Source organism: Vidua chalybeata, chromosome 8 (genome assembly GCF_026979565.1).
Source record: "Vidua chalybeata isolate OUT-0048 chromosome 8, bVidCha1 merged haplotype, whole genome shotgun sequence".
NCBI lineage: Eukaryota > Metazoa > Chordata > Aves > Passeriformes > Viduidae > Vidua > Vidua chalybeata.
In genome coordinates, this window is record NC_071537.1 from 16,098,865 (window position 1) to 16,114,957 (window position 16,093).

Sequence of the window (16,093 nt, forward strand, 5' to 3'; positions counted from 1 at the left end):
AATTACTACAGAAGGCACATAAAGCTAGAGGTAAACCACAAAGATTTATGATTCTGTTTGAGACCAAAATGAAACAGACAACATTTTTGAGAAAGGAATTGTTAAAGAACCTACTGTCAAAATAGCAGGAAACCATTGGTGTATTGGCACCAAACACTGTTGTAGCTGATTCCCTGGCTTTGTCTGAACTCTTCCCTTCTCCATCATCAGCACTATTGTCTGCTCCCTGAAATTACATATAGAGAAAACTTATTGAACATTTACAAACATACAAGGAACTTGATAGAAATGTACTATGTGGGGGAATGTATGGGTTTCCATCTCTCTTCCAGCACAAGAAGAAATTTCCTTCTGTGAGCTGATGTACTTTACAACACGTTTACTCATGTCCAGAGGTCATTTCCTGTTGCCAGCTGAAGCTCTGCAGAAATCATAGGCAGTCATTTCATCTTACTTCCAGAATGTTTTATTTCTGGATATGTACTAGCTACCTATCAGTTCATAGTGGAGGAAAGCTCACAGGTCTTCTGCACTGTGCTGTGGCAGAGAACTGCTCTGGCTTTATCCCAGATACTAGCCCAGGAACTATAGCTGTAAGCAAAACTGAAATAAGAATTATTACTCAGAGCAGCCAAATTAACTGGAGAAAGAAAATGCTATCAGTGAATCCTTGGTCAACATTTGATGTGAAAAAGAGAAACAAACCAAGAAAAAATGTGAAGTTTTGTTAATGCTATACACTCATAATTATTATATATTTTATAAAAACAAAGGAGCCTTCTCATATTATTTGCTACAATTTTTATTCTGGTAAATAGAGGTTATTTGTGAAGCTGTGTTAACCTCAAAACTTGAGGAATAACTGCATTCTGCTCATCTGTCTGTGTCATATGAAATTCTGGCTTCTCCAACACAGTATTTTCTTTTCTTGTGAGCTTTTTTTTTTTTTTTTTGGCTATCTTTTCTTCTGCTTGGTTTTTTATACAAGCACATGTTTATCAGGGGCAATTTTTTCCAAGCCTGTTGACTCTTGTGCAGATGTTAAAACATCTAAATTACATGCATGAAAAGCTTGAGCTATCTTTTCACTTTACTTACAAGTAAAGCTTTTGAGCTAAATCTCACATAATGCAAAAATAAAAATAATTTAAAAAATAAAGTAAGATTAAAAAGATATAAACCATAAATTATATATAATGTTATTGCATAACATTGTAAATGTAATAAAAATATAAAAAATAAGTAATAATACAAGAATCTCTACCCCAACTTTAATGATCCCATTCTGACTAAATAATTTAAACAATATACACTGTGTTAACTTCCCAGTTATACACTTGTTTAACAATTCAGCGGCTAAAATGTCCAAAATATTTATTTACTGCAAATTAACAGGTTGACCTTTGAAAGATGCGTTTGACACTCTGTCTCTTACCAAAGCACCTTCAAGTTTAAAGATAGCTGCAGCACCATGTGTCTCTGAGGGAGCCATTTTTCTTCTCCATCGTCTTCGACGGAAAGTATCAGAACTGCGTTGTTCCCAGTGAAATTTCCAGCCAATCAAGGAAGCATATTCCCATCCTTCTTGATCTTCATATGATGACCTTCCCTTGAAGATATAAATTCTTGTTATCCACAGTGTTATGTAACTGAAGTGAAAAAAAGCAGCGTTTCCTCTGGCAGGCCTAAAAACCCTCTCATAAACCAAAGCAAGAAACATCAAAAGTTTAAAAAAGATACACAAAGATAAAGATATAAAAAGATAAAGAAATGGAATATAATGAAAATGCAAAAGGTTATTCTAGATTTTTTTGTGCTTGCTATTAAAATTTTTCTTCACTCAGGTAATGAGTAATCTCATGCAGATTTAAAAACAAACAAACAAACCAAAAACCTCAAACCGTTGCAATGTACAAGTCCCTGACTGGATCTCTCTTTCTCACCCTTCCTGCTGTCATTCCTTCAGACTGTTCCCTCCTACGTTTCCGCACCAGCCGTCGTCGTCGATGTGTGTGGTACATTTTCTCTGCAGCAACCCACGACTTGGGTTTAGTGTCTGGAGGAATAGTAATTCCATATTCCCACCCTGAAGCAGAATTGATTAGTTGGTATATTTTCAGAAACACAAGTGAGATACAAAGAAGAAAAGCACGGTAGTAGAGTGACTGTACCTACAGAGGATGAAGCTTTAACACACAAGACTATTCAGCATTGCAGACCCTTACAGCCTAATAGCCAGGGGGCCACATTTTATAATGATGCTGTGTTGTAAGATATGTGACAATAAAAATCTCAACATTAAAACAGATACAATAAATTTCAAGTTCTTTTCTTTGCATTTTTGTTTTCTCAGATGTTGATATCACATTTTCACGCTTCACTGCAGGAAAATCTAACTCTTAATTTTAAATATGAGTAAAATGTTCTGTGCACTCTTGTGACTCCAGCAGCTTTTCATTTAAAGGAACACCAAACACATGAACTCTGATCATAAAACTTTAAGAACTGGTAAGCTTGTTACTGTATTTTTGGTCAATGTATAATTCAGTTGCCAAGCATCCAAGACTCAGATTTTAATTTAAATTAATCTCATTAAAAACGTACTGCAGATTCCTACCAGGTACTCTAGATACATTTTTTTTTCTACTCTAATAGCTAGCTATTTTTTATTTAGAAGCAGTAACTATTTGAGAGGTTTCATTTGGTTTAGAGCAAAAATAGTTTTGCAAAATGTTGTGTTTTTTATTATCTGCCATGATCTTCCCTTTTTGTAAAAATTATTTATTTTGTTTTCAAACCATCAAACTAATGCCCTGTACTTTGCTATGAGACACTGACTATTTTTCCTGTTCCTGTAGAATTCAACTTATGGTCTAGTGAGCTTGTTTACAACTTCCAGTGATGACAACAGTCTTAATTTATTGAAAGTATTAAGCATATTAGGATTTTCTAACCTGATCATATTAGTAATATATAATCTAAAAATCTCTGTCTAGCAGCACCTGACTCTTCACAGGAAGATTTTGAAGGTTTTTTTTTCATTTCAGAATTGCCTAATAACCAATATTTCATCCTGATCAGTCCTTCATGGCTCCTCTCCCACAAATTCAGTGCTATTAATTCTACTCTCAGCAAAACAGGAATCCTTCCTACACTTGTGTGGTGTGTGACCAACACAAACTGGTTCTCCACTTCCTTTAGTGCCCAGACTTCCTGATTCTTTTCATAGCATTATTTGGTGACTCATCCCATGGCTAAAGGCTCACAGGTAAATTATCAGACAGATCCAAACCTGGCTTTGCCACATATTCTTGGTGCAATTACAGAGGTTTCAGGTCTCAACCTTCTGACTTCTCTAAAAACCCTTCAATTGCAGCTACTAATCCATTAAAATGGAAATAGAAATAGATGCAGACAGTGAACACTTTCTCAGTATCATATTATCTCATTCCTTAAGCAACTTTATCCAAATATTTCCTTGGTATTTTTCCATAGGGCAACCAATATCATGCCCAGAATATTCCTACAGTTTTGACATGTGTCCTCCTTCATTATGAACTACAGCAGGTTGTCCCAATATCAGCAGATAAACAGTAAATCTTACCATGTTCATCCACTGCTCGATTTAAATCAGATTTCCAAGCATCATCATCCCACACCCATCCAAAAGGACATGTGAATTCACGTGGGGGCGGGGCTTTTTCTCCATTCTTTTATGTAAGGGAAATAGAACAGTTTTCTGCATTAGTAGGGTAAATACACTGTGTAGCAAAACATAGTAGTCCTTCTCTTAAACCTTTACTTATCCAGTGAAAAATTTAACTCTCACCACATCTGTGAAACTCTCCTCAGATGCTTTCCATTCCCCTCCAGGATAGCGACTCTCATTTTCATATACTTCATCAGTAAACTCAGTATGACCAGCATCAGCTTCAGTCAACAGACTGCACATCCAAAAAAAATACAATAATAAATAAAACTCATTTTAGTTCACTACAGAAAACATATGGAAACCTAGTACAGAATGTGCACACATAGGGGTATTCTGCATTGTCCAGCTATACAAAGGAAACTTAGAAAAAAACACTGAAGAAACTCCAGTAGTAGTAAGCAGTAGGAGGAACATTACTCATAAATACGAGTGACTAGCAGGAATGTTTAATTGCTGTTTTATTCAGGATTTACTTTGAATACATCCTCTTGGAAAAAGAAAAAACATAATAAATTTAAGTGTAGGAGACAAGGACTGTGTATGAATTATATGCATCTCTAAAGCACACTCATCTACGTATATACTAAAATTTGGCAATGTATTTAATTTTGTTTCCATTTATGCTGTTGACAAGGCAAGCAATTGGCTAATATTTTTCTAATTTGCAAGTAGAAGAAACGGGGGAACATGAAATCAGATAAAAGGCTGTGGCTATCAGGCACAGTGGTTCACTGTGGTTCAGAAGGCACCAAAGTGTGCTCCACACTGCCATTTGCTGGCCAAATCGAGTCACAGATCATCTCCCAGTGGAAGCAGCTGCATGGCAAAAATATGCATTTCAAGAGGATTTGATGCAATTTCTTCATATCTTATTCATAAAAACGAAACCCATCCATTCGTGCCTATAACTGATAAAATTTTTAAATAGTACATATTTTTCCCACACAGTTTTTCTATAGCAACAGTTCTATATATTTTTCACCATCAGAACACAAGAATTTAAAATTGGTCAAATATTTTCTTTTAGGAAGAAAGAAAACGGTCTCTTTCTCATGCTGGTTTTTGATTATGAAACAAATAAAGTTCCCAGTCTGGTTTAAAGTGTGGCAACACAGTCGGACTGGCACAGCTCCAGAGCTGAAAGCCTTTGGCAGAACATGACTGAACCTGTTAGAGCTGAGGAAGGACTGACACTTCATGAAATCAATGTCTGCCTTGAGTCAGTTTGAGAAATAACCTGTGTCAGTTGTTTTGTGATGGCAATGGAACTTTTCAGCATTTAATGAAATAAACATAAAAATCCATCCAGTGTTCGTGAATGCCCATGCAAATGCTGTAATGGTGTTGCTAGAGCATGAACTGCAGATTTATACTGGATGCCAGGGTTAAGTTTCTATCCAGGGAAGATCCACCAATCCAAGGGTCTGCTCTGAAACCATCACAGCAGGATCTGTGAATCTCACACAGACATATGTAAGCCTCCTAGTAGCTTCCTAGGCATGAAATACTATTATTATCCCTTTTTAAAAGATGAAGCACTGAGCCCCATAGAATATAAGCAATATAGCCATCATAACATAGAGACTGCAAAACCATAAGCTAGTTCTTAGAAATTGATACTGTCTTGCATTTAGTTTCTAGCCTGTTTTGTTTTATTTTTTCAAAAGGGTAATGTTAATGTTGGCACTATTATCTAGCTTTGACTAACTTTTGCTGTCCTGGAACATTCAGCTTAAAATCCCTTTCTCGTCCAAGAAAACAGAGAGGAGCTTTTACTCAACACCACAGATGCCTTTATTCCTAACTGAATAAAATTTTTAAAATCTGACCTTCTTTCAGGATCAACCATCCATTCTCCTTCCCAGTCCCAACCCTTTGGGGGTAGAAAGTACTCTCTTTTCAGTTTGATTTTTCCTGTAACATCAGAAAACTTGTGGCGACCAACAAGTCCTGAGGTACCCCACTTTCCAAAAAGGAGAGCCTGATTTTCGTACTGTGTGGGAAGAATGCAAAAATCCAATTATTATTTAGGAATAATAAACAGCTTTTAGGAGGAAAAAATGATATATTTATGTAACTATTATAACTGAAACACTTTACTATCAATTTACTTCCTCTGAAATTAAGTACTCCCCTCCTACATTACTCTGAAATGTCACCATCAATTTCTTTCTTTCATGTTCTTTTGTGTTGCCTGGTAAATAATCTTCTCAACTACAGTAAATATTTATCTAAGTTAAAGCTCTGTTAAATAAAATTATGCTACATTATTCAAAGAAGTTCCTTCTGTTCCCTAAATGCATGATTCTGTCATTCATTTCCATCTCAAATCTCCTCCTATTTATAATCTTTTCTTTTGTAACATGTAGAACTAAATCCAAATCTAATCATAGTAGCTACCAGGGGCATAATTCTGATGTCAGCCCAGTCTATTTCCTCTTCTGGGATTATTTGTAGTTTATGATGGTCTTGAGCTTTCTGCCCTTATTCTTGTAAAATTGTTGGATTGTTGAAGACCAACAGAGACATTCAATAGCCTCTTAAACCGTGCACTTAAATAATGGCTTTGAACACCCATTGCTTTAAGTGACTTAGTACACCATTACTAAATATTTAAGCATAGGTGCAACAGTGACATCACTGTAAAAATGTCTTTTTATTAGCTATTTTACTGCTACTGCATTATATGCACCATTAGGTGATGTGGCATATAAAACACACCTGCTACTACCATCCAAAGGGTAGACTATTTCAAGCATTAGAATTCTGAATTTAACTCTTCTCAATAAAATGTGATTGTATTACAGCATTTTGTCAGCAACCCTAAATTTTCTGCTACTACAAAACAACCATTATTAAGCAAAACCACTTGTATGCAAGTATCATTTGTAGAAGTGAAGTAGCAATTAAAAAAAAGGATTATTCATATGCCAAAACATAATAGTTTAGATCTCAATCTTAATTACACTGATAAAAATCTAAAATAAACGGAATAAAAATCTAAAATAAACTGAAATCACTGGAGTTAACCAGATTTGTAGCTGACTAACCAGTTCAGAATCTGGTCTGCTGAAGTTCATCTGGTAGGCACAATGGACTTGATCATTAATTGCCTTGAATGGGTTCTACTTGTTTCCTTATAATAAACACTACTCTCTCTTTCTGTCCAGCATGCAAAGAAATTCAAAAGAGCTCCAGCTGCATTGAATTCCCAACACTCACATCCAAGTTTAAAGTAAGAAAGCAATGATGGACATACCATTTCTGCAAAAACACTGAATGTTCCCTCTGCAAAGCTGTTAAACTTCTTTTCAACTGCACTGAGCCCCAGCCAAATGTTAATTCGCAGCTCTGCAGGCATTTTGACATCTTTCGTCTTGTCCTGTGGGTACTGGCACACAAACAAAAATGTTATTCTTTGCTATGTTATGGAGGTATCATACCTTTCAGTAAAAGATGTATATTAACAAAGAGATATGAGTAACAATATATATTTATTTATCTCTTCCTGTTCTGCTTTTTCTCAAAAGCCAGTAATAAGCAGTACAGGAGGAAAACATTCTTTAAATAATACCTGGCTAGGGCATGTAAAAACCAAACACATTAATGGCAGTATCATCCCTGTTACTGTATATTCTCTCCCAAGTTTCATTCAGCAATGAGTTTTTAGTTTTGACAATAACTTAAAACTTCAATGTTGATATTTGAGTTTCTTGTTGGGGCACTCTGGAAATGCAGAGATTAGCAGGGATGGTTTAATAAAAGCACAATCAATGAGGTTTGAATAAAACCATGAAAATACAGGCTTGTCTGCAGTGAGGCATTCATGAATATAACTACTAGTAAAATGACAAACTCTATAAGTGCTCTTGTTTTACTGTCAGTTTGCCATTTTTCTGGTTAAGTTTATTTCAATTGAATACAATATCAGCTTAGATGGAGAAAGGCATTCCCATTCAAGAGTAAGACTCAATTCAGAGAGACAGCTTCTGGGTATAAACATGCTCTATTGCTTACAGAAAACCATACAAAACTTCTCTGACTTACAGTTATCATTCCCTCTGAAAGTTTCCATTCACATCCAAGCCCTAAATATCAACTCCAGTAGCACTTTAAAAGTTCTATCACAATTTTGAACTCTTAGAAAATTCTCAGAGACAGGGGCCAATACTGGTTCTAACTGGCTTATGATAAACGTAAAAATTCTGTGATATTTTGAAGAAATTATATGCAAACTCTGTCCCGAGTTTGACACCTCATTGTTCATAGTTTGTTTGCATGTTTCATACTCATGTCAGATGGCATGTCAATTCAGGGAGTTAGTTATTTCTTAAGGAAAAAAAAAATAGTACCTTTAAGAAGATTGTTTGGGTCTTTCCACAATATTTACCAGACGATTCGGGGCTTGTTGTGGAGTAAAGCACTTGGTGTGCAGGAACACGAGCATAGGCCAGTCTTTTCTCCCCTCGGATCATCCATATGATTACATCAGGCATACTGTTTTGTGGCTGAGGATTATTTGTGGGGAAAGGAGAGTTAAGAAGACTAATTAATTGAACAATAAACTAATCTAGAGCTGAGAAAAGAGAAACATAAATAAGGGCTTATGTCAAAGGATTTATCATTTAGAATCATAAATCACACAAACTTATGATAAATAGAGGGAATTGCTTTGGTTTGCAAGAAAACCAATATATAGTTCTGAAAGAATCATAAAAAATACCATTGAGATTTTTGGAAAGCAAAGTAAGTTTTATTTAAAAAAAATCCTTAAATCTTTTATAAATATTTCTAGAGACATTTTGTATCTCGATTCCCTTATGGTGGTGATAGTGACTGGATGCCATATTCTGGTGCTTTGGACTGACCTGCCACACATTAAAGTGCTTGTGATGCTTCTACATTAAGGGTATGTAGTGGTAAGACTTTTATCAGAAGACAGAAACCACCCATTACCTTTTTGGAGTTCTGTGCCCACCTTTGTGAGCTAGCTGCAAATCTGGCCAAATAATTGCTCCTTTTTTTTTTTTTTTTTTTTTAATCAGTAGCTCTACAGAGCAGAAGCAACAAATTAAAAATAAAACCATTTCTAAAATGTTTTGAAAACCAGTTATTAAATGGCCAAGATGAAAACAGAAAACACTTGTTGAAAATTAAAAACAAAAATCCACAGAAACAGATTAAACACTGTTAGAAGTTGATTACTATGACTACAAGCTGTGGAAATCCAACATATGCCCTGCAGTCCCTGAACCAGAAAAGTGACTTACAAGTCTGGAAGAAAGGAGAGGGCAGAATAGTCACTTAAACAGAATAGGGTCTATTCTACCAATCACAGAGTGATCATTACCCAACACACATTCCCAGTGAGAACAGCTAACAAATGAGTTTTGTTTAAGTAAATTGCAGTTACAGAGGGGAACATGTTTACTTTCATGGCATCTAAAATTACTATTTTACAGAGAGTGGATATTGCTTGATCAGCACTGAACTTTACACCCATTTGTGTTAGACAGGTATTGCTAAACTAACCACTATTGCTAAACCAAACACCAGTACTGTGAAGCACTAACCTCTTCACTCAGTTGCAGTAATCTATCCAACCAATCCTCAATTTCTGTCAGAGTGGCTTTCACCTCAGTAGCTTCACTTCTCATCCTTGCTGCTGCTTCTCCAATCTGTTTGAGAGACTTGAGGCGCAGTTTTTCTATCTGAGTGTCAAGGACTGTAATATTAGATTTGCCTTCAATGAGGGGAAATGGTTTACTGAAAAGAGAGTATTTGTTATGGTTAATAATCTAAGTGGCTTTTATTTAGTTACACTCTAAATGCAGACATGCAAAGAGTGGCAATGGATTGAGTGCTATCATTTCCTGTGATTGAAAACCATTGGAACAGTGCTACTGCATCTGTTTCTGCAGAGATTTTTCACCCCACAAGATATTTATAGTAAACAAGATAAAGGCTGTACTTACATAACAAGCACCAAGGTAGAACACCCTGAGGTGTTTGCTTTAATGTAATTGCTGCCAATCAAACCACGGAAAATCCATTTCTCTATATACTCACAGTAAAAAATTATCCTCTCAAAATGTACATCTCAAAACTGAAACCAGTGCCTTTAGACCAAGATTAGGTTCCTTTCTTCACTGGAAACTGTACATTCTCAGAAACTCAATATACAAATATGTTTTATGGTTATGACAAGATTTATCTAACCCTCTGGCAAGAAAACATCAAAGAACTCTAGAAGAAATCTGTGACACAGAACTTTCGAGTCAGCAGAGGGCAGAGTAACTATTCAACGGAACCCAGAAGCCGTAGAATCCTGAGTTAGAAGGGACTCTCAAGGATCATTGAGCCCTGCCTCTGCACAACAACACCCCCAAAAAATCACAACATGTGTCTGACTGTGCTGTCCGATTCTGTCAGAAAAATGAGACGAGGTTTCAGGAAAAGGCCGCTTTTCAAAGACCAGTGACTGTATCCCTTAAGCAGAGTTCATTAAAATGCCTTTAATATGATATTTTACAAACAGTTTAAAAATTTCCAAAGACACTGCCTAGTTTCTCTTCTTTGACCTACATTTAATGACATGCTATGAACTTCTAAGGGTTTTGATTCTGTAAAACCTTGATACTGACTATTGTGCCTTCCACTACAGTCAGTTCTACTAATCTGAATGCAAGGGCTCTCTGCCCTGGGAGCTACTTTGACATGAATCACATGTTCCAGACCAGAACCTTCAGACAGTCAAATCATTTTAGGTTTAAGTAGTGCACTGAAAACTCTCTCAAACTCCTAACTCATTTAAACCTTAGCACAGCAAGGAAAAATCTTCTATGAATTCAACACAGGGAGCTATGTCTTTGACAGAGGTTTTTTGAGTTTGCTGAAAAAAAACCCCAAAAGAGCATTGTATCCCATGAGCAAAATGAAGTTCATTTGGTGCTATATCTAAGTGCTGTTGCTCCATAATTGTTGAGTGATATTTTATAAAATAATGGTCTGAATTAATAACAGTGCAAATATGTGTCAGGATGAGGAAACAACCTGAAGTTTCCACACTGACTAGATGGCTCCATGTTACAACAGTTTGCCCTTCACATTTTACTTTCCTGGAGTTTGTCGGTCCTTTCTCTCTGTTTCTTTCAGATCACAGCGTTCTATGAAGTTATCGGTTTATATTTTTGTGTAAGCTTTCTATCATGTAATTCTTTCCTAGTACATACAGATCTCCAGTGGTTTTTTTCCCCTCTGCTTATTTTTATATTGGCTTTACAACATGATGAATTTGTTCTCTCATTTCATGTTCTTTGTTATTTCCTCTTACAGATAATAACTGTTCTGTCATTTTCCCTTTACTTTTCCTGTGCTGTTTTATCACCCACTTCTTTACTCTCCTCATCTCAATATCTCCTTTTTTAATGTCACTTTCTCATAAAATTCCTTCCTCTCTATTTAGAATTTATTCTCTTTCAAAACTCTAAATGCTGACTCCTGTTGCCTTCTCTGAACACCCCCATACATACAGACACATTGACTAAAAGCTTATTCAAAAATACGACCTTTATGGCTCATAATCCCTGCATACCTTTTGATTTTTTTACTTTGGGCTTACCAGTGAAGTACTAGACTTCCTTCCCTCTTCATTTTCAGAAATAACATTGAAACACAGGTCAACCAAAGGTACATGAGGAATTCTAAAGAAGGGTGGATGCAAGAAAGGCAGCAGAGAGACCTAATATCCATTTTCAGAACAGTCCTCCCTCAGATTTTTCTCAAGAGATGCTGTTTTGTCTTATCACTGTCAGTAATAAAACTATCCTGAGATAATGAGAATTACACAGCTAGATGCATTGTTTGATTGGTAATATCCATGATGTTTTGCTACTTCCAGACACTTTTGGAATTTCAGTTCTTAGGTCAATTCATGGGATTAGTCAGTTTTACAGTCCTCAGAATTTGTTTTCTGACTTAGCAGAGGCAATAACGAAGATTCTGAGCAGGCCTGGAATGATAACAATGGAATGATAAAAAACGTTCTTTTACCTTATATCTTCTGTAAGTTCATCAATCAGCTTCAACCACATCTCAGCTAATCTGTTTTCAGACACTTTAGCCTGCATTCCTGATTTTAAGGTGGCTAAGTTGGATTGCTGAAGAATTTAAAAGAAAAGAATTTGCACTTATAAACTTCTCGTGTGGCTTACAGTCAATAGGAGTTTCAAGATTTTGACCTTATTTATTCATCTGTGTAAAGGCCAAACCAAAAAAGGACTCATGTTTGAAATTAATTTGTATTTAACAGGACTATTCTGATATTCTCCCCCAGTGTATTTAACAAAACATGCAAATAACAGTCCCACAGACTTAACATGCTCCTAACCAACACTGAGGACTCTTCCTTCCCATGGGAATCCCCTGTGGCTTCAAGCAGGAGTGTATTGAGCCTTGCTAAAATACAGGCCTATGATTAACAGTGCCATTTGTTACACCAAGCAACTTTTAACTAAGAAAAAAGGAGAGAAAATATCACAAAATGCCCATAATGTGCTCAAAATGCCACTTTTTGATTATACCTCTAAATGAAAAAGAGTAAAAATGAAAAGCCTATCAGAAAAAGAAAGATTTTAAATGTCTTACCAGTCTTTCAGCCATGTTTAGGATTACATTCACAGGGTCTAATCTATGACTTATGTCCTCCCAAAAAGATGTCAGCGTTACAACTGGCTTTGTGTTTGCCCATGGCAAGTAGTAATAATAATTACCTGGTGTGAAACATTTGTATGTAAGATTTAGAATTCATGGCAGGAATACATACTGTACACTGTTGCTACATTCATATCATTTATCTACAAATCATCAAGAACATATAAGCTACTCCAAATTCACAAAAGGATTTGTATTTTCAAGCCACTATAGCATCTGTTGAATGGTAAACATTCACTTCAAATCGTCTCAAATTGTTCCAAAATACAATAGATTTTAAAAAATAAATTAATTATGTTATCATGTTAACATATTGTTTCCCATAATATACTGATGTAGATGGCACATTAATATAGCTTTATCTTTGAAGTAAAATATTCAAATAATAATTTTCTAGAGTAAATCTGATTATTTCATTTCATACACAGGAAAAAAACCCCAAAACTACTCTTGGCAGTTAATAAAAAATATTATAGGCAAAATTTATTTTCCTGTGATCTAACTAATTTGTTTTTCTTCTAGGCTGAGAGATGTATGGTTTAAAAACAAGTTATTATTTTATTCTAAGTCAGAATATTAAAAGTGTGTTTTCCCTATTTAACTCTAGATACCTCTAAAATAACGTGATTTCTTCTCCTGGCAAAGCTTGTGAATATCTACTACACGGTCAAAAGATTTCACTGAATTCTGCCAAAATTTCACTAATAACCTCAGTAGGGCCTTGCAGCCTTGCAGCATAAATGCAACTTCATCTCAAAAGCTGTGAAGAGCCACACACTCTGTCATACCTTCAGGAAGTGTCCATATCTTCAGCCACACACTTCCTGTCGTATCTTCAGGAAGTGTTCAGTGCAGTTTGGGTTGACATTCCCAAAGCTATAAATAGCACTTCCAAAAGACAATTTTAGCTTATTTCATCCCCAAACCAGAGCATCCTCACCATCAAAAACGGCGCGGCTGTACTGGGTCGTTGATGCCAAAGGTTTGCAGGTGGTGTCAAACTTGTTGCCGTAGTTGCCGATGCTCACTTCGAACTGGATGGGCTCTCCCGTGTCTTGCAGCATTGTGGCAGAATGAAACACAGCAGCCAAGCAGAACTTCCGTCTGCGCTGGTATTTCTACCAAAACAACCTTTTCAGTTGTATTTCAAACCAGGATCCACAATCATAAAAAAAACAATAGCAATATCTACATGGAAATAATAACTTCAATATTTGTACTGTTTTCTGAGAAGAAACCAAAAAATATAATGTGTATAATAAATTACTGTATTTGATATTATAAAATATTTCAGATTAACAGTTCTTGCTACAAGGGCACAACATTTTTGTAGCCACTAATCCTCAGCCACCAGTAAAGGCCTCTCTTAACTTGGAGATTGAACTCTATTATACTGATTTTAGTGAGTTAGATCACTCTCTAAAAACAACCAGCCAAGGCACATCTCCACTACCAACAGTGACAATAAAACAAGAATTTACCTCGACAACCAGTAAGTCATCATTAGGAATCATTTCTAATTTTTTATTAACAGGCTTGCTTTCAGATAATGTAGACAGTTCAACCAGAATTCTCCCTCTATACGCAACTCCTTCTCCCTGTAACACGAACACATATCAAATCAGATTTTATATATTTACCCGAAAGAAGCGTATTTTTTTTTAGCTGTACATGATTCTGGCTTCACTGAAGTGTTCTCAAAACTCCTGCTGAGGCATGGATGTATATATTGGAACGAGTGAAATAAAGCAGTTGGCTTAATGCTAGAAGTGAAAAACATATTTATGCAAACAAGGAAAGAAGAAATAAAAACGCATGCAAAGATGCAGTTAGTGAAAACCGTCAAAATCATTGCTACTCCTTCAAAAATACCTTTAAAACAAAACCAGATAGGAATGGAAAATACAATCGTACTTCCTTATTAATCTTAAATATAAAATATTATTCAAAAATAAAGAGCAAGAGGTGTGTAGTGTGAAAAAACCCAATTAAAATGAATTAATTATTTGATTAAAAAGAATTGCATTAATTATTTTATGAAAAACAATTAATAAAGAAACTTACCTTTCCAAAGTTTAATTCATCATATGGGTCTGGGAAGCCAGTGTATTCTCTTGGACTTCCATAAAAGTTTAGGTAGCAAGGCCCAAATGTCGGTAAAAAGCCAACTTCAGTTTCTCCAGAGTTTACTAACAGAAGACATGGCCATTATATCTTTGTTAATTACCATATTAAGCCAGAAAGAAACAAATAACATTACTATCAAATCCGTTAGAAGAAATGTTAGATATTAGTTAGGTATTAGTAATATAAGAGCACTTTATTCTCTGGATATACTACATGAATTTAAAGTAATTATACCACTGACTGTACTCGTACCTAACTTCTTTCTTCACTGTACAACACTTACACTAAACGCAGTAAAGCACTTCATGCAACACAACACTTCATGCAGCAAAAATCCCACAGAATGAGAAGAATTTATGTCCCACTCTAAATATATGGCTTTAATTGATGTACAAGGGTAATATGCTCTTATGCTAACAGAAAATATGTTTTCTAGAAAAAATGAAACTGAGTAAAACAACATTTGCAATCACTTAAATGCACAGGCAGATCAAACTAAACAGCCACAGAAAAGATGCACTCTCTAGCAGAAAAAGAGATGAGAAACATGTCAACGTTGCAACCAAAATTTCCTGGAGTGATCTGGAGCACAGAGAGGGATGCACTTCTTTCTCAGGGGAAAAGAAGGCTGAGGTAAGACAGGGGCAGTAAAGGGTTATGCCTTGTGTGGCTATGCCACTACTGAGTGACATGAGTGAACTGTAAAAGTGAATGTGATGTCTTGATGTAATTTCCTCTCAACAAAAAGTCACCTATAACCTGCACAATATAAAATAAAGATTTGCAGTTCTTTATTTTGCAATTGGCTACTTTCACACCCTTACCTCTGAATCAGAAACAGTTCAAAAATTGAATGAAAAAAAAATCATTTGAATAATGCTCAATTAAAAAAAAATTCTAAGACTGAACTGCTCACATCATACCTCAGTGTGACTAGGTTTAAGATACAGATATGTGTTAAATTAACACATTCACTACTTACTGATACCAATAAATTACACAGAGTATAAATTTAGAAACATATAGACAACAAAAAAACCCTCCCAAAACTGGAATAAAAAGAATTTATTTTCTATTTTTTAAATTTAAAATTCAGTTGTTTACTTTTAGAAGGCTAATGATCATCTATAATAGAAAGTGACTCTGAGAAATTATTTCAGCCTTTAACTTAATATTACTTTATTAAGAAAGAAGGACAGTAAATGAAGTACCATGTGGATGAATGTTAATTACCTTTCAACTGCACTCCACTTGTATTTCTTTCTCACTACTTAAATATTTACCAGAAAGTCTTTCAAAACTGAATGTCAACCTGGAAAAAGTCACCTCCCCAGGTAGTAACAGAATCAGATTTTTTTTTATCCAGATTTTGTTTATGTAGCTTGCAAAGCATAAGCAAAACAGCCAATAATTATTTTAGGCAGTTATTTACTTCTGCAAGGCTCTGCAGTTGCAAATATACCTGTGATCTCATAGCTAAGTTAAAAATTTCAAGCCATGGTTAGACTAAGCACTCTGTAATTGAAGCAACTGCATGCTCAT

General features: G+C 35.4%; 1 protein-coding gene across 2 annotated transcripts in view; it reads right to left on the reverse strand.

Moving 5' to 3' along the window:
- The window catches only part of MYOF (myoferlin), a 62,455-nt gene that overhangs the window by 19,506 nt on the left and 26,856 nt on the right, over positions 1–16,093 (reverse strand). For both annotated transcript variants that reach the window (XM_053948968.1, XM_053948967.1), the window contains 14 exons: positions 14,489–14,613; positions 13,906–14,022; positions 13,365–13,542; positions 12,359–12,483; positions 11,765–11,871; positions 9,286–9,478; positions 8,065–8,220; positions 6,972–7,103; positions 5,542–5,705; positions 3,830–3,944; positions 3,605–3,710; positions 1,944–2,086; positions 1,436–1,609; positions 115–226 (listed from right to left, as the gene is read on the reverse strand). In XM_053948968.1, coding sequence (XP_053804943.1) covers positions 115–226; positions 1,436–1,609; positions 1,944–2,086; positions 3,605–3,710; positions 3,830–3,944; positions 5,542–5,705; positions 6,972–7,103; positions 8,065–8,220; positions 9,286–9,478; positions 11,765–11,871; positions 12,359–12,483; positions 13,365–13,542; positions 13,906–14,022; positions 14,489–14,613 — 1,947 coding nt within the window. The remainder of the gene's footprint in view (positions 1–114; positions 227–1,435; positions 1,610–1,943; positions 2,087–3,604; positions 3,711–3,829; positions 3,945–5,541; positions 5,706–6,971; positions 7,104–8,064; positions 8,221–9,285; positions 9,479–11,764; positions 11,872–12,358; positions 12,484–13,364; positions 13,543–13,905; positions 14,023–14,488; positions 14,614–16,093) is intronic.